The 24,213-nt window shown below is 37.1% G+C and overlaps 1 protein-coding gene across 1 annotated transcript in view; it reads right to left on the bottom strand.

Moving 5' to 3' along the window:
- The window catches only part of CDKL5 (cyclin dependent kinase like 5), a 233,767-nt gene that overhangs the window by 69,596 nt on the left and 139,958 nt on the right, over nucleotides 1-24,213 (bottom strand). The window contains exons 4-8 of the mRNA XM_055269087.2: nucleotides 21,269-21,314; nucleotides 9,467-9,603; nucleotides 4,662-4,782; nucleotides 2,667-2,726; nucleotides 268-358 (exon numbers count right to left, since the gene is read on the bottom strand). Coding sequence (XP_055125062.1) covers nucleotides 268-358; nucleotides 2,667-2,726; nucleotides 4,662-4,782; nucleotides 9,467-9,603; nucleotides 21,269-21,314 — 455 coding nt within the window. The remainder of the gene's footprint in view (nucleotides 1-267; nucleotides 359-2,666; nucleotides 2,727-4,661; nucleotides 4,783-9,466; nucleotides 9,604-21,268; nucleotides 21,315-24,213) is intronic.

The raw sequence follows: 24,213 nt of genomic DNA, 5'->3' as shown, positions 1-24,213 counted from the left end.
TATAACTTCATGAGTGACTCCAAGAGAGACCAGCAGAAGAACCACCCAGCTGAACTCAAACTGGTGATTCCCCCACACCCAGAATTGTGAGCAAACAAAAAAGTGCTTGTTTCATACCATTAAGTTTTAGGTAGTTTGTTATACTGCAATATGTAACTGACACATTTAATTAACTGAAGTTCTTATTTTCCATAGATGAACTCAAAGCAAATGACAATAGAATCAGCAGATGTGGAAATGTCATTCTATTTTGGGATGGTAACTCACCCAAGTAAGAGTTCTGGGGACCGATACCATCTGGTGGCAACGTACTCTGTGTAATTAGCATTATTGCCTTCTGACAGATTACGAGCAAAACCTGAAAGATAGTAAAGTCCAAAGCTGTAACTTTGAAAAAGAAATAATTCATGTTGGCAAAATATTTCAGCACTAGTAATACTTTAAACAACATCAAAAGAATGTAACGACTGTTCTTGCATGGGCTATTTATTAATAATATCTTTGTTATCTTAAAAAGTTAGTAGAGTGTTCCATGTCAATTGAAAGACATACAATGTATTCACTACAAAACCAGTCTCTTCACTATGCTAAAGAAAACTGTGTTTTCGAAGTCATCCCATGCTTTTATAATTATTCAGAGCATACTTTTAAATCAGCTCTCCCAATAAATGCAAACCTTAGGAAAAAAATGAAATAAAATCTCCATAAAAGCTAGAAATCAAAATCAAAGTCAAACTAGCATATTGTAGACGGTCATTAATTTTGCTATGTGGCACTTGCACAGTATTTGCATATGTATTGTTGCTGAGCAATTCTAGCCTTTACATAAACAGTGATGGAAACAAAGCAGGCCAAAATTACTATCATCTCCTAATGACTGAGCATTTTAGGGGTATCTTAGTTACCAATTACAGACTCTATCACTACTTTTACCCCCACCCTTTGGAAAGGTTTTAGGGCTACTGCATAGCCACAAAATAAGGCAGGAGGATAAGTTAATCACCCATCTAACTCACCAAACACAACATAGGTTCACTGTGAATAGTTATAGAGAATCAGAACATTAAAATTAAGAGTAAAAATTAACGTGTACATCAGTTTTGAGACATGGAAAATAGTGTTTCTTAAAATGAAACGGTAAAAAATAAAAACAATCCTAACATAAAACAAAACCCCTAACTTCAGATAATCAATGTTTCTTCATAAGACACGCTTTGAAGAAATATTTGTATTTTTGAATGGGGTTCTTCAAGTCAGACCAAGGAGTGTGTGCTCTGGGAGGGGAAGCAATTAGGAAGTCCTTGCTAGGGATACACAGGACACAGGATACCGCATGTGGTGCTGCCAGGAGGAACTTCCTGACCATTTACAACAGTCTTTTCTCTGAGAAATAATGCCAGACCAGGAGTACTCTTCCTACTATTAACCATTCTACAGGCATTCTTTTATATTTATAATTTGCTTTATATTTTCAGTAACTTAAGTCTCCGTTTTGGGTAGTAATCACAATTACGGACAGGAAATCAGAAACAGATGTTGTTCCTGAAAATCATAATGCTAACAAAATGCTAAAAATGCCACAATTAAAATTTTTCAGATCCAGTATTCAATATTTCCTTTTTCCTAAGCACATTCTTTATAAATTTAGGACACAGACTCTTTTACATACTATTCCTTACCATAAAATATGAAGAAAATTAAGTCCTGTAAAACATTTTTTCTCAAACAGGTTAATAATATTCAAAATCTTTGAAAATACTGAGTGACAATAGCTACACATGCTTCCAGCTGCTACACTGGACAAAATGGGTCATTCTACGAAGCAAATTTTGACAATGCCTCTATTTCTTGCTTGTGTAATTCATCTCCTATGCACTAATCTAATCTAATTTTTCCTTATAAGGAGATGGATTCTTAGTTATATGTGGAGGTTTACATTGTATTTGTGATTATATTTAAATATATGAAAAAAGACATTTAAAAAATCAAGTGTTTATTTTTCAGCATACAGGTTAGGCAAAAGTATTATTTTAAAAAGTGACCCATGACCCTAACATACATACAATCTAAAATTTTTTCTGAATTATTTTAATTTAAATGTTTAACAGAGCTTAATACAGAGTTATCTACATGGGAGACATAGGCAATTTTCTACTAGGAGAGAGTACAACTAAAAAAATTTCCCTATACATTCAATCAAAAGCTGTAGTATTATACATTACTAACCCCATTCATTGAACATGTAGAGGGAACAAATTAAAATGTTCTAAAAATGTCTTCTGACTTTATAGATATATAACAATTGCATATACAAAATACTTATGTGTATTTACAGAGGAATATTTTAGTGTTCATGATTAAACCTGGAACAACTATCAACATTAAAAAAAAAATTTTGTGAAGTCATTAGATATTGGGCATATGGGTGTATTTGCTTTGAATTAGTTGATTAAACAAAAACCATGATAAAATTTTAAAAATAGACAATACTCTGAAGAGAGCAGTACTCCTCCAGCAATCGATTTTTCAACATGACTCAAAAGAATGTTCCTCTATCAATTTAAGTCAAAACATAACAATTACTTTTAATATTCCTTTAAAAGTTACCTATGTGTTATAATAAATTAATTCTGTAAGTACCAGGACTTAATTTCTTTTTAACTTACCAAAGTCACACAGTTTTAGGACATCATTGTGGCTGATTAAGAGATTTTCTGGTTTTATATCTGGAGTGTCAAGATAAAAAAAAAAAAAAAAAATTAGTAAAAATGTTCTATGTTCTCCTGATTGACACCGTTAGATCACTGTAATAGCATCTAATTAGAAATATCTAGAGTAATTTGAATAGAAAATTGGTAGCAAAAAGAAAAGTAACACATCTTATGCTGGTACATAAAAGTTTCAATGAATTTCTTTTTCAGAAACATGTAGACCACAACTTCAAAAATAATTTTTTCCTCTTTAAATATTAAAAGGATTAGTTGGATCTCTGAAATAATTTTAAGAATAATTAAATATAGGCCAACACATTTCAAAAAACTATTATTACTTCATAAAATACTAGTAATACAAATTTTTGGAGATAGAAATATAAAATGTTTACACCCACAAGATACTTTAAAAATACATGAGAATAAGTAGCTAGCATTATATTTACTGGAGAAGAAATACAAGACATGCTTTCTGTTACATTCTTCTACGTAATTTCTATATTTACGTCTCTTTAGCTTTTCTGCATGGTTCACAATTATCAATGTCTAATGCTGAAGCCATACTGGATGAGTGCAATTAAGATTTCTAATTTTTTCCATGGATGTTATGAAGATGTGGTGGGAATTAAGTAGAAATTCACAGAAAATGCAGTTGAATTCTCTCCTTGGGAGGCATCTCACAATTGTATTTTTAGAGTAGAATATCCATGATCTATATCATATGGTACAGATGCAAATGGAGAAAGGGCAGAGGTAGTGAAATCTGTAGATTTCAAATCATGGTTTCTACCATTAATTTGCAACCTCTGATTCACTATGCACGTAATCAAATCACAGTATCATGATGGAAATGCACCTAACTCGGCTCCTCATTAATATCCCCAAACTACAGTATAGACTGTTACTAGAATCATTACCCTAGACATTAGATGTCCAGCTGACGTGGAGATCTACCCATGCTACCAACAATCTTGATAAGGTGACTGCTATGAGAGTCAAATGCAAGAGAAATATAAACTGTTTCTAGGAATAACAGACGATGGCATTCTTCATATGACCTTTATTCTCACAAGTGAGAATGTTTTTAAAGTGATATCCTTGTGCATTTGTGTATAGGTAAATTAAAATGTAGCATTCTTTTATCTGCTAATCCAAAGACAAAAAGTAGATACTGCAGTTTTTTAAATAAATATTTAGGGTCACTGTTGTATCAATTTGTGTCCCACTACTGTAAAACTCTCCAATGCAAGAAAGATTATCAGGAGAAGATAATGGGTGTAGAGTCAAAGTTGATGCTGAGCATCAACTTTCTCTTTCATTGCTATAAACCACCCACTTCATGGCAGTAAAGGACAAAACAGTTTATGAGAGTATAATTATGACCTTTATGCAAGGTTGATCATGCCTGCAACTGCAGACAACGGGCACTTTTCACTAAGGGGTAGGGAAAATTAGGAGGTGAAGATACATACTGGAGATTGTTGGTGTAAGAAGGAATGAGACATGAGTGCCAACAGGGGCCAGTGACTTAGGGACCACCTATATAAAGCCTGATTCAGAGTTGTTTCACATTACCTGGTCTACCTGCAGGACCAAGGCTATAGAGATCAACATTTTGCTCTTCTCCTATCCCCAAGTAAGTTTCAAAGTTCACATTTGTTGAGTTATCTTATATCACTAGGCATTTCTACAGTTGGGAGTGGATCTATAATAGTTATACAAATGTAAAGATCTCACCACAATATCCAAATAAATTTGTAATCCATCCTTTTGGTGATAGAAAAGGAGATTTGGAGAGCAAATATTTCTCATGTCTTGCACTTTCAAAATATATTTAATTTAAATGGCAATGCCAATGCTTATGAAAATATTCTTAAAGACAGTAACGTGAAATACTCTTAACTTTATTTGATGTTTTAATATTTTCCATTTTAAAAATCTCATACTCACCTCGATGGACAATATCATTCTTATGGCACCAGTGAATAGCCTTGATTAGCTGATAGATGTAGCTTTTTACTTTCTCAGGTGGAACTCCATTTGGCATTTCTTCCAGCAATTCGAGCATATTCTAAAAATCAAACAGTCATTATTTCCCAAATTAGGTAGGCCCGTAAATTATGTATTAACAATTTTACAAAGTATCTAGAATAATTCATCCAATACAGAGCATTTTTTTTATTGTTTTGCTTTCTATCTACAACTTTGTCATGCTGAATCAGCATTAAAATTGGGGCTTTCTTTTATGAGGAATTCCATTTTTACTATTCCCTAATGCTACCCCAAATAATAACCCTGTATACTTTTCACTCTCCCTAAAGGTTTTCAGGCATTATTTTAGAATAATTAGAAGAGAAAAGCAATACAAAGTAGAAATATGACACTGTAATGTATAAAGGGGGGAAGAGTCTTTTTTAACACAGTGTGCTGTATCTCTGCAACAGAACCTTGTGATAAAAATCAAGCCTTGAAAATACACCTGGAAGATTCAGGAAATATTCTTAGTAGAAAAAAAAAGATCTCTAAAATTAAAAATGATCAATACATTTAGTACAAAAATTCAAACAGGCCAGAAAATACTATTGAAATAAAGAGTCACAGGCCGGGCGCGGTGGCTCACGCTTGTAATCCCAGCACTTTGGGAGGCCGAGGCGGGCGGATCACGAGGTCAGGAGATCGAGACCACGGTGAAACCCCGTCTCTACTAAAAATACAAAAAATTAGCCGGGCGTGGTGGCGGGCGCCTGTAGTCCCAGCTACTCGGAGAGGCTGAGGCAGGAGAATGGCGTGAACCTGGGAGGCGGAGCTTGCAGTGAGCCGAGATTGCGCCACTGCACTCCAGCCTGGGTGACAGAGCGAGACTCCGCCTCAAAAAAAAAAAAAAAAAAAAAGAGTCACAGACCCCATACAATTCAATATTCAAAAACCTTAATTTGGAGTCAGAGACCATTATAACTAAAATTCATGCAAAATTTTTTATTATGTAGAAATTCCACTTAGCCAGTCTCTATTGAATTTCCAGATTAACCATTCTCCTTTCCTATTGTAAAGTACAAGGCCCATGGTACAATCACAGCTTATTGTTTGTAAGCAACCATCCAGGACAGCAGTTCTCAAAGTGTGACATGTGGATCTGTGAGGTCTCAGACCTTGCGGAGGGCCCATGAAGTCAAAACTATATTCATAATAAGATTGTGATGTTTGCCTTTTTCACTGTGTTGGCATTTACACTAATGGTACAAAGCAACAATGGGTAAACTGCTGGCACCTCAGCATGAATCAAGGCATTGGATTCTTTAATCCAATTAAACCTTGCCTTTAAAAAAGAAAACAGACGTTTTAGTTAAGGACATCCTTGATGAAGCAGTACAAAATATTACTTTGACTAAATTTCAATTCTTGAGTACATGTCTTTTTTGGAATCTGCATGATAAAATGGCAGACTGCACATAAAGCCCTTCTGCTGCACATGCACCATCTGTCCAATGGTTGTCCTGAGGAAAAGCACTTAGGGGACTGAGATGCAAGCTGAACGAGCTGCTTTTTATGTGGAATGCCATTTTTTACTTGAAAGAATAACTGACATACAAACTTATCTATGTTAACATGCAATACGTTTATTGTTATTTTAAAATGAACTAATATTTTTAGATTGCTCGGTCATGACTAATATGAGAAACACTAATAGATAAATTACACATAAATAAAAAGCTCTTAGGGTTCCCAATAATTTTCAGAGTGTGAAGGGGCCATAAGACCAGTTAGAAAATCACTGCTCTAATTTGGCCTCACAGTTTTGTTCCCACCAGTCAAGCTGTATACCTATCAAGAATCAGTTGCATTTACTCCCATGCCTATTTATAACAGATGCACTTGTTATTTTAAAATAATTAAATACCATATAAACCAATGAAATAATGTTTTTTTTTTAAAAAAAAATAGTTGCCGTTTATAAGAAAACAAAGTTGAATACTTTAGAAAGGCTTAACAAATGAAAAGCCACTAAACTTATTGCCATCTAATCAAATGTGAGACAACTACAAAACACTGGCAAGGAATGGGTGCTAGTGGGGATAAGCACGTCCATTGAAGATTCTGCACTGAGATTGCTTTGCAGATGTTTTTGTGCATTTGCTTTACCTTAAAGATGCATAACGAGTATGATGTACGCAAAAAAGACCAATCAGAACTTCAGAACAGCGATAGGCAAAAGGCCTTGACCCTACCTTTATAGCGTGGTAAATGAATACATACAGTATTTATGTTTCCGATTAAAATAAACATTTTAAGTATGTATGCATCATTTTTTGATTCTCCATTTGCATTCTCTTTTTCAACTAACAAATTCATAGATGGTCCCAAATGCACAGGTGGAATAAGAAGGCTTTGTAATATAGAAAAAAAATTGTATCTCGTTTCATATTCTATCCTAAATTCCTCAGTGGCAGAGACATTGTCCTCCAGCATCCAGTCTTCCCTTACTCCGCAGGAACACAATTTTCAAGTGGAGGCCTAGCTGCCCAGAACGAAGAGTACATTTCTCTTCTGCCTTGCAGCTAACGTGGTCATGCAACTGTGTCCTGGCCAATGGGATATGACAGCTGGAACTCTATCCTGACTTTGAGGACAAGGGTCACACCTCAGTGTGGTGGAGCAGAGCTGCCACACTAGTCCTGTACTGCCCTACCTTTGTATTTATATGTGAGGGCGAAAGGAACTTCTATTTTAAGCCTCTGTAATCCTGGGTCTCTGTTACCAGCCCCTTATCCCTTAGAGAACTTTCTCCTTGCTCTCCTGAGACTCACTGTCAATTATGACGCACTGCCACTAATGTGGCAGGTGTGACAGTCACGTTCTACCTAAGAACCACAGGGTCGGGGGAAGAATCTCAGGCCTGACTGTCAGAAGACTGGAGTTCTAGTAGCAGTTCAGCCATTTACCAGCAGGGAGATCTCAGACACACAAAATTGCCTCTCCCAGTGAGGAAACAGATATACAGAGGTGACTTCTCCATTTGTTATATTAAATTATTATTAATAATGAACAACCACCATGAGTAGAACAGAAATAAAAAGGATAAACTAAAAGAGATGTCAAAATTTTCTTATTTGGTAGTGAAAACTACAAACTGCATGATTATTTATGATAATGAAAAAATAAAAAGCAGCCAGGCATGGTGGCGTGCACCTGTAGTCCTAGTGACTCAGGAGGCTGAGGTGAAAGATTTGCTTGAGCCCAGGAGTTTGAGGCTGCAGTGTGCTATAATCATACCTGTGAATAGCCACTACACTCCAGCCTAGGCAACATAGTGAGACCCCATCTCTAAAAAATTTTTTTAAAATAAAGAGCATCTGGTTTCCCCTGGAATCCTAATATAGCAATCCTTTTTTTTAAATAGAACTTTTTTTTAAAAAAAAACAACTTTTAGTTTTATTTTGGTATGGAAGGTATCTTAGAGGAATGTATAAATTGACACAGAAAAAGAAACTTAAAACAGATTCTGGAAAAGGAACATAAAGCAGTGGTTTAAGATTACAAAGAACCTTCTAGTATCGTTCCAGTTTTTCTAGTAAGGAAATTATTACATGTATTTTTTTTTATTTCAAAAAACAATTTGTAAAGGCTGAATGCATTCAAAGCCACATTACTGGTCAGTTACCCTAGCAATACTGCTTTCCATTTGGTTATGACAATGTTGATACTCTTGTCATTTACGGTATAGCAAGCACCTGGGTATAGACCTGCAGCAAACATAAACCTCTCCCACTTCAACCTTCTTTGGACAACAGCATAGAAATTGGCAGGAGCCACCTATTTACTCATCAAGAAAACTTGCTTAAAGTTTTGCCCGGCTCTAGTTTCTTCTACTATTGTTAGTGTTTATCTGTTTAAGTTTTTGACCATAACAACTGCTGTAGGTCAGCTGCTCTCCAAGAAATTTCTCTTTTTCTTTTTCTTTAGGACAGGGTCTCACTATGTTGCTCAGGCTATTCTCAAACTCCTGAGGCTCAAGCGATCTGCCTGCCTCAGCCTCCCAAAGTGCTGGGATTACAGGTGTGAGCCACTGCACCAGGCCCCTCTCAAGAAATTTCTAGGCACACATTATTGATTACTGTAACATACATTTGCCCTTAGGTCATGTTATTAAAATTGTCTCCAACAAGTTGAACATTTTTTAATACAAGCTAAGGCAAGTTGTAGACAGCTCAAACAATGCATGCTTTTCTTTCTTTTTCCGATGCTTGTAATTACTGACTTACGGTCTTATCTACCACCTCAAGCCTCAACTTAGGCCTCCTGGCACAGCTCCTTCCCTCAAATAAAGCCAAAGCACTGGCAGTTCACAAAAGCTGCTTCCTGGGCCCACTCATTCCCCAGCCTAGGTCTGATTCAGTGTGGTATCTTATACAGCCTCTTCCAGCCTGTACCATCACTGTCAGTTTATCAGTTTCTCCCTCAGTTTAGCCTTAGTTAAGTCTAAAAATTACTTGTTGAACACAGAGTTTAAGACTTCAGAAGCCAAATGAGTATATTGTTTAAACTTATGATTATCTCTATACAGTTTAATTGTACAAAATTCTTAAATATATTTCAGAATTTCTAATGATTATTAACAACACTTTCATTTTTAAAGTCCTCAGATTATGAGTACATTGATAAGCCGTATTAGATAACAGTACTTTCTTAAATAATGTCAGAAACAGCCTTAAATAAAAGAATCGGGCAAATGTGCACACTGGCAATTAATGACTTACTTTTTCAACATACTCAAACACCAAGTACAACTTTCCCCTCCGACGAAATGCTTCCTTCAACTCCACAATGTTTTCCTGCTTGAGAGTCCGAAGCATTTTAAGCTCTCGTAAAGTCGTTTCTTTGACTTCTTCATTTTCTAGAATGTAAACAATGGTGAAGAGAGTAAAATGAAAACTTTCAAGCTACTATTCAAAGAATTCCAAGAACACTGAAAACATCCCAATTTCACCTTCCACTTTGAGTACTTCTGCATAAGAAGTCCAAGAATGGAATATTAAATAACACGTTTTCTTGTTGAAAGGAACAGACACTTCTCAAAAGAAGACATTTATGCAGCCAAAAAACACATGAAAAAATGCTCATCATCACTGGCCATCAGAGAAATGCAAATCAAAACCACAGTGAGATACCATCTCAAACCAGTTAGAATGGCCATTATTAAAAAGTCAGGAAACAACAGGTGCTGGAGAGGATGTGGAGAAATAGGAACACTTTTACACTATTGGTGGGATTGTAAACTAGTTCAACCATTGTGGAAGTCAGTGTGGCGATTCCTCAGGGATCTAGAACTAGAAATACCATTTGACTCAGCCATCCCATTACTGGGTATATACCCAAAGGACTATAAATCATGCTGCTATAAAGACACATGCACACGTATGTTTACTGCGGCACTATTCACAATAGCAAAGAGTTGGAACCAACCCAAATGTCCAACAACGATAGACTGGATTAAGAAAATGTGGCACATATACACCATGGAATACTATGCAGCCATAAAAAATGATGAGTTCATGCCCTTTGTAGGGACATGGATGAAACTGGAAAACATCGTTCTCAGTAAACTATCACAAGGACAAAAAACCAAACACCGCATGTTCTCACTTATAGGTGGGAATTGAACAATGAGAACTCATGGACACAGGAAGGGGACCAACACACTCCGGGGACTGTTGTGGGGTGGGGGGAGGGGGGAGGGACAGCATTAGGAGATACACCTAATGCTAAATGACGAGTTAATGGGTGCAGCAAACCAACACGGCACATGGATACATATGTAACAAACCTGCACATTGTGCACATGTACCCTAAAACCTAAAGTATAATAAAATAAATTTAAAAAAAAAAAGAAATAAACCAGAAGTCAGAGAATAAAGAGTTCGTTAAAAGTAAAAAAAAAAAAAAAGAATAAGAAAATCAAAGAAAGGGTTTACTTGATCAGCACAAACTTGACTTCCTGCTTATATTTTCTTATACTCCTTTTACTATGTGTATGTATAAAAATTTTCTTATACTTCTTTTACTACGTGTATGTATAAAAACACACTTATAGATACAACATATGCATCCATTGTCATTTGAACTATAACACTCTATACAAGGAAGGAAAGAGATTAAAAGGGCCATAAGGAATCAAAAGTGTCAGTGTGCAGAGGAATCTCTATGCAGCCAGCATCTGTAGTAGCTGATGTTTTTAAGGATGGCCTGAAACTTTGGCCTAAAAGAGCATTTTATTCCTCAGGCTGCATGAGTCACCTCAGGGAGCAGAGGTCATGCGCCAAGCATCCACAATGCAAGTCACAGCCAAGTTGCAGGGAATTCTGAGAGTGTCTAATCTTCTCTCTGAACAGCAGCTGCTGTAGGTTCCTGCTGTCTTCCCTGTGGCATGTCCATCTGTCCATCCCAGATGGTGTAGCTGTTCTGGGATGGAGAACTTATGCTGAACCAATAGACCCTCTTCCATACCATCAACTTCATTCATGATAATCTCCGCGGTTATGGAGGAAGGACAGAAGTCATATTAACTCTAATGGATTAATTGGCAGGGGAGTGATGAAAATAATATTTCTATTTAAATGAGTTTTTATTATACCTTTAGATTTACCCGGGAAATCCTAACTACCATGTTTTTGCATATATGTACCAGAACACAGGTTCATAATCCCTCATCTGCAAGTCCAAAATCCAAAACACAGTCTAAAAACTGAAAGCTTTTTCTAAGTTTGGGGCAAATTCACTGAGAGGTAACACCTGAACTGACAGGAGACTACTTAAAGTCTTTGTTTATCCAATCTAACATGAACATTCATATGTTGGGCTATAGAAATACTACTTGATTACTGGGTGCTGTGCATTATAACATGCCACACGTCCATTCTAAAATCCAAACATTATGACGTCTAAAACACATGTAGCCACAAGCTTTTGGGTAAAGGCCAGAATCCTAGCTTGAGAGCTGTGTGACCCTCAGGATCAGACACATCTTTCAGTGTGAGAAGGAAGAAAATGGAGTGTGGAGATAGGGGCACGGAAGCCTAATAGATACGCCCTCTAGAAGAAAGGCTCTCTAAGCAAGGCACGCAGGAGGAAAAAGGCTGAATGGATTCCAAAGGGAGAGGGAAGATTCTAAATGCAAAGCCAGGAATGTTTCCTCAGATTATTTTCTATCTCAGCCCCCTTTCCCAACCCCAACTCAAACTGAGTTTAAAGAAAAGGGAATGACATAAAAGCAAGGGCTTTGTAGCACCCGAATATCCATATCAAACTGGGAGCACAGAGTCAACACTCCCTTGTGAACTGGTTACATAAATGAAGTATTCTACTTTAGCCAGAAAGCTGTTGGAGAACACTGGAACACAGATTAGGACCAAGAGAGATACTGCCTATGAGAAGACAAGAACCAGCAGTAAGAAAGGCCAACTGTGGCATAAGCAGCGAATTACCTGGCTCACATCAAGGCGGTCAACAGGGAACTGGGTACTTACAGGGAAAAGAGCATGACAGTGGATGTCACCTGGCAGTGGGGGAATGTCTGAGATGCAATCGGGGACATCCCAAAGTAGTTAGAGGACTGGGAGGGGACAAAGGTCCAGGTGTTCTGCAAGTTGGGGCTGAGCCAGAGCAGTGGTGTTCTGTGACTGTTAGAATGCTAAAGTAGCTGCAGCTGCTGAAGCACAGGAACACCAGCAGTTTCCTAAAGAAGCAAGATCGAGAACATGCTTCTCTAATATCCCCTCTGAGTTACTCAAGGTTGGGGTAACCAAACTAAAATCCACCTATCTCTAAGAAACAGAATAACACACAGATCTCACATAAGAAACAAATGATCTAACAAGGGACTAATTTAACAAGAGACAAGTCTACTGATTACTCATGACCTGGTCCGTGCCTGCCTTTCCATCCCCATCTCATGTCCCTCTCCCTCACCTCCCATCTTTCAGTTCCCAAAATAGCCTCAAACTTCATTTTCCCACCTTAATGGCCTTCAGACTTGCTCCCTCTGCCTACAATGCTCAGTCTACTACATAGGCTCTTGACAGGGCTTGCTCCTTCAGGTTTTAGTTTAAATGTCACTCCTCCAGAGCCTTTCCCAGACCACGAAAGCAAGTAGGCCCCCATCCCCATTATTCCTTATCACAGTTCTGGACTTTTCTTTCACAGAACTTCTCACCATTTTTCTTGATATATTTGTTTGCTTAGTGGTATACAATCTATGCAGCCATCCCTGCTAAATCAAGAGCTCATGGAGGACAGGACTCAATTCTTCTGTTCAACAATATACACCAGGACTGTACCTGACACAAGGAGAGGTGATCAATACATTCTTTCTACACGAATGCTTCACCTGTGGCCATAAGGAAATCTCTGCTCATACATGCCTAACTCTTCCTCACTTCAGCCACAGCAATGGGAGGGCAAACAATAGGCAGTTTGCCTCTCAGTTTTCTTACAGTACTGTCAATTTCCTCAAGCACCGCTTATCAGGCAGTACGATAAACTGAATTTCTCTTCTCCCTATTCGCCTCTGTCCCTAGGTGTCTTCTAAAGTATGTGATTAGAAACAATGGAGGATACAGAACACTGACAGTGCTCAGGGTTAAGAACACACACAAGTACATGCACACAAATACCTAAATAGAAATAAAATCATTAAGAGCATCCATAAGCTACGATGCTTGGTGAATTCTTGGTACTGGAAATGCAAATGAAAAAACATCGTACTATTATTTATTACCAACTTGTGGCAGTTTCACTTTGCTAATGAATAAACTCTCTTCAGAATGGCCGCATCAGGATGGTTTAGTAGAAGGAACAGTGGACCAGGACTACGGAGACCTAGATTCCGGACTCAGTCTTTTAATCAACCAACAGTACACCATGCAACTTTAGGCAAGCCATTTAACTTTTCATCAGTAAAAGAAACAAACAAATGCCTCCATCTCCCAAAAATCCTATTGCCTTTTTCAAATATAATAATCTATTATTTCTTTTCATTAAAAATGTATTGATTATGAGCCTAAACCTCATGGAACTTGGCTGCTTTGTTATACATACATTATTCGAATCTGTATTGACTCCACTTAACAATGGTTAGAGAAGATAAATGAATCATCAAAAAGCAGCACACAAAATTATCTAGAATGTAGCGCCCAAACAACCTCATTGGAGCAGCTGTTTTTAGGAAATAAAGGCTTTTCTACTTTATGCCAGTCATAGTATTAAAAGTTGAGGTAAACACTTGAGCACTAAGATTGCAATGAATGGGAACAGGCAGGAAGTGGAGTTAATTCCCTAAATTCAAGCAAAATGGGCACTCTTCATTATTACTGGGTACATCCTATAATTTTGTTTTTCTAAGTACTTTGAAGGTTCCTGGCCTGCCCTGCACTTTATGATGAAAACTGTCAACTAAATTATCAGATGAGGGGAAAAGGAAGGCACATTCCAATTATACAGGCTTCTCTTCTCAGAGGTACACAAAGTAGGAAAGCATTTTGCAAGGCATTACAAAATGCCTTGCAAAAAGCATTCAGTAAGCCATTTTCAAAGGATGGTAGCACAGCCCACTGAAATGAGCACAAAAATCACTGCCATCTAGTTGAAATAATCCCCGCGGATTCTTTGTCTAGGCTAGGATTCTTTATTAAGGCTGGGCTCCAGTTTACAAATGAAGAAATCAAGTCTAGAAAGGATAACTTTCTCAGGGTGCATGAGCTGAGGGTCATATTCTACCTCATAGCCTGAGTAGAACACAGGGACAAAGGTAGCATAGTATACAATACAGTGAGTTTTGGAAAGTGAGTCACAGCACCCAGGTTCAGGTATAACTATGCTACCGTTTAGCTGAACGGCAAGGCGGCATAGTATGGGTGGAAGAAAAACTCAACAAAGATCCTGGGTCAGCATTTTAGTTGCAATTATTCACATACACGCTATGCAACTTTGAGCCTGAGGTCTATCATCTGTATACTGGGGCTGAGTTATACTGGATTATTCAGAAGGACTCTTCCCGAGTCCATACTTCTATGTGATAACTGCTTATGTGCATGCTGACCCACCTTGTCATCAGTTACCACTGAGGGGGTTTAGGTGAATGCAGGATCAACTCTGACAAAGTTATGTGCAGATATATAGAAACCCCACTGAGTGAGGACAAAATGGCGGGGTGGAAAAAGGATGTTAAGTAAAAACAACCCAAAAACTGTCCTACTTCTAAACTTACCAGTAAGGCAAGTTAACACACCTAAAAATCAAGAGCGATTTGCTAAAGAGAACAATTCTTAAGAAGAAAGATCACAGGAGCAAAGGAGATTCAAAGATAACTGATGAAAAGAGAAAAATCTAAAGATGAGCAGAAACTCTATTGTAACTCTATTTTTAAAGAACTGTGGGCTTAGAAAGGAAATCCAGGAATAGCTGTAACCTACTTTGTGAAATCACAAACCTGATATTTTTGTATAGCCAAAGAGCCCCCCAACCCAAATGGACCTTTAAACAGATAAACTGATAAAGAAAAATCAACCCATCCTTGATCAAAACCATGGGGGTACCATATTTGAGTCTGGTTGCTCTTATTGAAGAAGGGACATCAATAGACAGACAATGTGGCTGAGGAAGTTTGAATGCTAGTGCTACTGTTACATACACCAAGAAAGATGAGGCCCCTCCAATCTTTAGAGATGAAGAACAGGTAAAAGCACAGTGGAAATTTATTAAATCACAGAAGATGCAAAACGATCACCAAATCCTAGAAGAATCCCTGAAGTCTGAAGGAGGTCCATGTTGAACATGAAAAGGAAGTGTGGTAAAATCATGACTAGCCAGAATGCTCAAGCTCAGTTAATCAAATTCTTTGTTTAATTAAGGGTTGGACCAGAGTTCGTAATCTGGAGTCCTTAAATTCAAGAGCCTGATTTCTGGTTTTGTACCACTATATAAGAGACCAGAGTACTCCTGATCCAGAGATCAGTATAGAGCTTTCCAGTGTCTGGGTAAACAGAATAAAATAAATTAGAAGACAGAACAGATGATCAATTAAATGTTTTCTAATGATTAAGAAGAATATGTCCATTCCAAGAAGAAAATAGTTCTCTATAGAAAACATTCAGCGGAATATGAAATGTAAGTAATTTTATTTCATATAAAAGCAGAGACACAACCTAAGTTTCATCTTAAATGTAGACTACTGTATACCTCCCTGGAGTCGGCCTCCTTGCCATGCACAGAGGCCCAGTGACAAGCAGAGAGGCTCTCCCCTTAGTCCATCACCTTACATTTAAGGAAAGATGGAAAAGTCTAAAGAAGCAAAAAGAAGGTCCAAATGTATGTCAAAAATAAATTCCAGACAACAGGTTTTCCTAAAGTAAAGGCTGGACAGACAGTATTTTGAATTCTTGCTGGTCCAAAGCTATATAATCTAAATCAGCGCTCTTGGGTTATTTAATAAATTGAGGACAGCAGACACTTGTACTTGTGTTGACAATCCAACAGTGATACACTATCATCTGAACATCAAATCTTACTGTAGAAGATGGGAGTCATAGGAAGGGTAGAAGAATTGGACTAAATTTATAATTTATGCATAGTCTGAAAAGTACCTTTTAACTAAATAATCTCTAGTATCTTTATGGTCTATGGTCATTTTTTCCCTTCTCAGAAAATCCAAATAATGAGCAGAACTATTACAATGAGCAGAACTAATACAATGGAGACTTCTGGTTGGTCAGGTGTTTACTAGATAAAATTTCTCTGCAGGTACTTAATAGCCAAACTTATAATACCATCATTTAGGGTATCTTAAAGAACTCATTATCGCAGACTCCAAATTTATGAAGTGTCAACAAACAGAAGTCATCAAAACAAGACAAAATTAACTAATGAAGTAAGCTCAGACAAAATTTTTCATTACTCATTCTTCCCTTTTAACAGGAGCTATATCCCCAAGTCAGGGTGTCAAAGTCTTTCAGAGAGAATCACAGGCAAAGACACTGATAAATTATCTGATAGAATTGTATCTGCTAACAAACTAGAAAATAAAAACCTCAAAAAGGCAAGGCTTCGTGGTTCATGTCTGTAATCCCAGCATTTTGGGAGGCTGAGGTAGGAGGATCTCTTGATCCCAGGAGTTCGAGACCAGCCTGAGCAACATAGCGAGACCTCACCTCTACAAAAAATGAAAAAATTAGCTGGGAGTGGTGGTGCGCACCTGTAGTCCCAGCTACTTTGGGAGGCTGAGACAGGAAGATTGCTTGAGCCCAGGAGTTCAAGGCTACACTGAGCCATGACCATGCTACTGTACTCTACCCTGGGATATAGAGCAAGACCCTGTCACACACACACACAGCCTAAAGAAGAAGACACATAGACAGGAATAAAAAAAGAAGAAGAGGAGAAAACTGACAAAGCTTTTTGTATATTTCTTAATGACCCTCTTTACTGCAGAAGCTATTCATTGGCCTAGCCTACAATTTTACTGTAAAAACTGTTCCTCCTCCCAAAAAGGTTAACACTTGATTCTTTCTTGAAATAGCATATTAATTACTACTATAACCTAACTTGTGTTAACTATAAACTTATTTTCATAATTTTAGTTTCATTTTACCCACTTAAAGTCCCAAAATAAACTTTTATTTACTATGAAATTTTGATTCCCATTTTAAATAGTGATCTATCATCCTGGGATAATAAAGACTTCTTGAACTAAATAGTAGTCTAACAAAATATAGTTTCACAAACATTTTACATAAATTTGTGAATACATATGAATTTAACAAGAAAGTAGGACATTAGCATAATTTTTTAAAGCTACCAGAAATTAACATATATTCTCACAAAATATTCCGTGATATCAGTGAGAGAATAGATGGTCCCAACTTATAATGGTTTGACTTCGATTTTTTGACTTTACAATGGCATGAAAGCCATATGCGTTCAGGAGAAACCATACTTTGAATACCCATAAAATCATTCTGGTTTTCATTTTCACTACAGTATTCAATAAATTACATGAGATATTCAACACCTTACTATAAAATAGGCTTTGTTATATGATTTTGCCCAACTATAGGCTAACATAAGTGTTCTGAGCACGTTTAAAGGAGGCTAGGCTAAAGCTATGATGTGTGGTAAGTTGGGTGTAGTAAAGGCTTTTTTTGGAGACAGAGTCTCACTCTGTTGCCTAGGCTGGAGTGCAGTGGCATGATCACGGCTCACTGCAGCCTCAACCTTCTGGGCTCAAGCGAGCCTCCTACATCAGCCTACTGAGTAGCTAGGATTACAGGCACGCACCACCATGCCTGGCTAATTTTTTAAAAATTTTTTTGTAGAGACAGGGTCTCGTCATGTTGCCCAGGCTGGTCTCAATCTCCTGGCTCAAGCAATCCTCCTGCCTTGGCTTCCCAAAGTGCTGGGATTACAAGCGTGAGCCACCACGCCCAGCCAAAGCATTTTGTACGTACAATTTTTTCCACTTATGATGGGTTACTGGGATGTGGCCTCATCACAAGTCAAGGAGCATCTGCACTGGATTACCTTGAACATGGCTCAGACCAAGTGCAGATCCTATTTCAGTTAACAATATTTTTACAGGATTATTTCATTATCTTCACTAAGACTTTTAAACATTAGATCTAGATAATCACTGCCATAATATCAAACGAGTATTTCAAGAATAACTAATAAAGGGGATTAATGAGAGCTACATGACAATGAGGGCAATATTATCACGACACTGTTTTTTATTATAATTGGCTAAAATTTAAGATAATAAACTGATTGAGAATTAAATGGTTTACACAGGGGTTGAATAGACATCCTTACCTGAATGAGACTATCTATATACACTTCACACTCCAAAAGAGTTGTTCACCAAACATGTACCCTTTTTTTCCATTAAGTAAGACACTACTCCAGCCAGAGGAAAAGGGTAAAGACAGAAAAAAGAGAGTACTAGTATCTCCCTGGGAGAAATGTAAACAGTAGGTAAGTGGGCCAGACTGGAATGAGAAAGTTTATGAATAATTGGTTATGTCTTTGGGTTCTAGCACAGAAATGTTTTGGAAGTATCCCTCTAGAAGTATGTGTAGGTGGTACGTAGGTGTCATTGACAAGGTGGGGTGGGTGATAAGGCTGCATGCCTCCGAGGGATGGTGAGTGATAACGGTCTGGCAGAGATGAGGGCAGAGCAGATTAATGTTTTGTTGATTCAATAAAATAAGGGCAGATCAAATGTTTTCCATGTCTACACTATTCATGCACTCCCGATACCACGTCCAGAAACAGTTTCTCTCACCTCAAAATGATCCAAGTTCCATGTCTCCACTCAGGCAATAACTGTTTTCTACTGTGTTTTATTGTTATTTATTTGCAGGTCTTAATTCTCCTAATAGGTCATATGCTTCTTGAAAGTATCCACACCTCAACTCTTACAGCACTTCACTCAGTGCTCAATGAATTTCAACGGATACACTAGATTTCCACTCTAAAGGTATCATTAACACAGGTAAAAATATATAATTGAAGCTAAGAATTGGTATGCACAAGACAGAGATTATAAAGAACATGGTATTTACTTAAAAAGAAAGTAATGGGGCTGGACAAGGTGGCTCATGCCTGTAATCCCAGCACTTTGGGAGGCCAAGGCGGGCGGATCACTTTGAGCTCAGCAGTTTGAGACCAGCCTGGGCAACATGGCGAAACCCTGTCTCTACAAATAAAATACCAAAAAATTAACTGGGCATGGTGGCACACACCTGTAATCCCAGCTACTCAGGAGGCTGTGGCTATAGAATCACTCGAGCCCGGGGAGTGGAGGTTGCAGTGAGCCGAGATTGCACCACTGCACTCCAGCCTGGGTAACAGTGTGAGACCCTGTCTCAGAAACAAAAAAAGATGGCATACATGGCCTAGATTGTACTTTTTACAAAATTTGATGACAGTTATTATTTTTGGTGGTAACTGATGCTTGCCAATATGCCCTGAAAGATGAATGCACAGCCAGAAGCCTTTACATGCATGCGAAGGTTGTGCTTTGATCTACTGTTGCAATCATTCTTTTTAGGAAATCACCATTTGTCTCTCAGCCACCTGTTGACCCAAACTCACTGCTCAAAGAGCTCATTTCCAATGGTATCACAGTGGGATGGCCTGGGGCTACTGCTTCCTGCTAGACCACAAATATCCCATTTGAAGCAAGATTTTTTTGTCCCCCCAGAACAAGCAAAAAGTTCTTTTTTACCTTCCCCTTTTTACCTTCCCTTTAAGCCTGCCCATACAATGACTGCTAAAGTTCCCAGCTGATATGCATGTGTTTCATATAACTAGCACATCAGAGATGGATTACATCAAATACTACTGCATCTATCCTAGAGCAAGTCCCTTTTTGTTATTTAATGTTTGCTAAGTCTCTGAGGTGAGGGTGATGAAACTGTTCATAAATATAGAGGCTGGTGTCTTACATCACTTAGGGGATGTGTGCTGATGAAGGTAAGCTATGACTGCTATTTCCACACTTCTGATTAGATAGTGAAGATTGATGCTGTGTTGGTACTTCTTACTCCTAGACCATAGTTTTTCAAATAGCAGGCTCTGACTTATTAGTGGTGAAATCAATCTATTTGATGTCACAATAGGCATTTATATGAACAGGTGAGAACAGAAAGTAGCGAGCTTCACATTCATATAATGAAGTTCGTGACATTTTTGCTTCATTTACGTATAGTGTTACATATGTGTGCGGACACTGGGTTAGGATATGAAATATATTTCTACTGTGGGTCTCAGTCCAAAAAGTCTGAAACAAATGTTGTCTAGAGCACCTTAAAGGCCATACCTATTTTTGTCATCAGTTTCTCTATTTGGCTATCTTTGGATGGCCAACAGTCTAGATTTTAAAACTAATGAACTACTGAAATGCATTATTTTAAACTTTCTTGCCCAGCATGGGGTAATTTTACAACTCTGTCTGAAATGGCCTGGATGTGATGAAGGCCCCTAAGCATAGTATTTCTTCTTAAAAAGCTTTTATTCTCTCAATGCATTATTCTAAATATAAAATCAATCCCTCAATATATCCTTGTATTTCTAACTCTGACTAGGAGCTGGAGATCACAGTAACCAATACTGAAATCTTTCACATAGTACTTGCTATTTGTGTAGACCCACAGAAGTATTTACTTGAAGCCAGTTTTTTTATTTTAACAATATTTAGAAACAGCATAAACAACATGTCTTCTAACCAGCCTTTGGAGCAAGACTTCCAATGCTGATTGCAACCTTAAAATAAAAAGATGAATTTTCTAATATCGTGAGATTTGAAAAGATTCACATAAAAGGAACTAAATGTTTGAAAGCAAAGCATAAGAAACAAGCTATATTCACTTTCTGAGACTGTGACTTCAAAATATCAGGAATAGACAGTGTCTGATCAGCTAGATCCCACTTCTTCCACACTCTATGTATAAAAACTTTATACAGAAGGAAAAATACATATATACAGATTATATATATCTATATATATCTACCTTCACTGTCCTTGAATTTCTTGATCGCCACAATTTCATGTGTTTCCTGCAAGGGAAAAGAAGCAGAAGGAAAGTCATTCTCCAGTGTTTTTCCGACTGGGGATTCCAATTGCCTGGGGGTATATTCTGGGACAGAGTAGCAAGAAGCCAGAGTGTCAAAAATATATCATCTTCCTCTCCCCCGCCACCCCTCATTTCTTGGTTCCAAAATTCTCTTTCGTATCACCCCACAAACATTGTCAAGGAAGGAAAAGGAGAAAGGGAGAGGGAGTGGAGCAAAGAGCAGATATGGTGGCAGAATATGCCTAACTCATAAATCATTAGTGTCAATGTCTTGAGGATACTCAAAAGTGCCAGGATGAGTGGCAGACTGTCATCTGTACTGCCCTCTGAAGTCCAGAGACACATTTTAAATGGCCTTCTAAGACCAAGAAAGGGCCTCTCCAATATACAGTAGTTGCTGGTAGCAGAATGCTAACAAGCATATCTAATTTTCACCAGCTCGTCCCTATTGATGGTCACTGCAAATCCAAAGTGAGATAAACATTCCATCACCAAATACTAATCATCACCTTCGTCCTGCCCTTATCTCTTCTGAACAGAAGAGATGACAGAATTCTGCTTTAAAGAAAATATGAAAATCTTTTTTGCTGTTTTCGGTTGGGAGGAAAGAAAACAAGGGTTGGAAAGGAAATGGAAATGCTAAGAACTACGTACTACTAAACTAAATAATTTTTATCCAATTCTGGTCTATAAAAGAAATAAAAAAGCTTTTGGCAAAATAATTAATATAAATTCTTCAAAGCCAACATGTCATATAAAAGCCTTCTGAATGACTCAGGCCTGTTCTTTTTTACTCTAAGTGGGGACACTTTCAGATCAAATCTTTTAATATTTAACAAAACGTTGTCCCTGCATCAAAACAAAGACTTTAAAATTAAACACAATACCAGGCAAGTGCTATAAATTATGGAGGAAAAAGATACTTCTTAAAGGTACTGTGTTTTTGTTTTTAATGAAGGAATAGGATTGTAGGGTAGAGACAACTTACTTGTATGTATAAGGTACAACTTATTTGTATATTAATGGATCTTCTGACTTAAAAGAAACTCCTTCTTCCAGGTATTTTATTATTGGGAAGGAAGAACTGCCAATTTTAAGTAATGCAGGAGATTATCAGCTAGAATATTATCCCATGTAGTACAAAGGTGACTCTTTCGTGTATGCTACTGTCCCATAATACATTGATATCATGTTCTTACCCTGCTCCTTTTCAAATGGCTCTAGCTAGCAATCTACCTACAGCATAACTGAAAGAACAGACCATAACAGGAACCTCCTCTTGCTTTTCTCACAGCACAAAGATGTAGCTTCCAGGAATAGAGAAAAACTGCGCACATCTCAAATGAATATTGTTCCAGGTAGTGTTCCATCTTATATTCTATTCTAACTGAAAGACTCCCACATACATTTCTTTCATTGCATCCTAAGCGTTAAAACTTTGTCTGATTTTATAAAAGATCTTACTCTGTTCAAAACTGTCCACTGATATGACTACAAATTTAAATTTGTAACTGGCACATTTATACCACCTTGAATAAATTAATTAGTTATTTTTCTCTGGCATCTCATAAATACAATTTACTGTATAAAGCAGATGGCTAACAGGGGTCAAATACAATGTTTATTCTTTTATTTATCCTTTCAAGAATACCATGAAAATCCTCTCTCCTCAAAACTCACTCTCTCCGCCTACCCCGTAAGGTTTATGTATTTACTTAAAGAATGAAATCGAACAGATGAAGTTTTCTACATTAAACCAATTCAGTGTTTAGTGAAAAACATATGCAATTAAGAGAAGATACTGGAAAGAATTTAACATTTCACATGTATTCAAACTGCTTACAAAAATAATATAAACTCATTACAGAAAATACAAAAAGAAGATAAAGGGTACAAAAAGGATATAGAGAAGACATTTACAAAATTAACCCTTGCTAGTATTTTGGTATATTTTCTTCCAGTAAATTTTTCTCAAATGGTAGTAGTAATATTGGACATCTTTTTGTATGTTGTTTTTATTTCACTTGATATTATGTAAGCAACATTTCAAGCTGTTATTTTTAAAACCACCATTTTTCATGGATGGCTATTTAACAAGTCTATTAATGAACATACTTCAACATCTGCATCTTTATTTCCACAGAGTAAATTCTATAAGTGATATAAATGGTTCAAAGAGTATGAATGTTAAAGGCTCCCAACATATAATGACAAACTGACATCCAAAAAAAGTCATGTCACAGTTCCCTTCAGCAGTGTATGAGAATATTCACTCTACACCCATTGCCAAAGCAAAATAAAATCATTTAAAAAAACCTCGCTGGCATTCAATGAAATTAGAGAAGTTTTCTTCTAATAAGTGAAATCGGGTCCACTAGGGTTAATATTTTCTGGTTGATTCATGGATGAGAACTTGTTGCCAAATTCTGTTACAAATCTTTTCCCCAGGTTGTTGTGATCACTAGAGTTTTGTTGTTGCTGAATATAAATTATTACATAGTCAAGTTTACTTATATAGGCCTTTGTAATTATGTCCACTACTTTTGTGCTCAAAGTCCTTACTTAGCCTGAGCATGGTTATTCATCTGCATTTATGTATCTTGATATTTTAATTATTTCTTTCCTTAAATCTTTATTCACTTGTAATTTAATATATGACATGGTGAGGGAATCCAGATTTAATATAATTTCTAAACACTAAACCAATTTTCCCAATACCCTTTACTAGAAATTTTTAGTTGTTACATCTTAGCATCCTTACATATAGATACTAGATGTGCTTTCAGAGCTTTCTAGTGGACTCTAGCCTAGTCTAGTATAGGCTACTGATCTGTTCTTATGCCAGAACCAGTTTTTAAAGTATTGTGACCTTAAACTGTTTT

Source organism: Symphalangus syndactylus, chromosome X (assembly GCF_028878055.3).
Source record: "Symphalangus syndactylus isolate Jambi chromosome X, NHGRI_mSymSyn1-v2.1_pri, whole genome shotgun sequence".
Classification (NCBI taxonomy): domain Eukaryota; kingdom Metazoa; phylum Chordata; class Mammalia; order Primates; family Hylobatidae; genus Symphalangus; species Symphalangus syndactylus.
The sequence above is the reverse complement of the archived record's forward strand: the minus strand, read 5'-3'. Positions and strand labels throughout refer to the sequence as shown.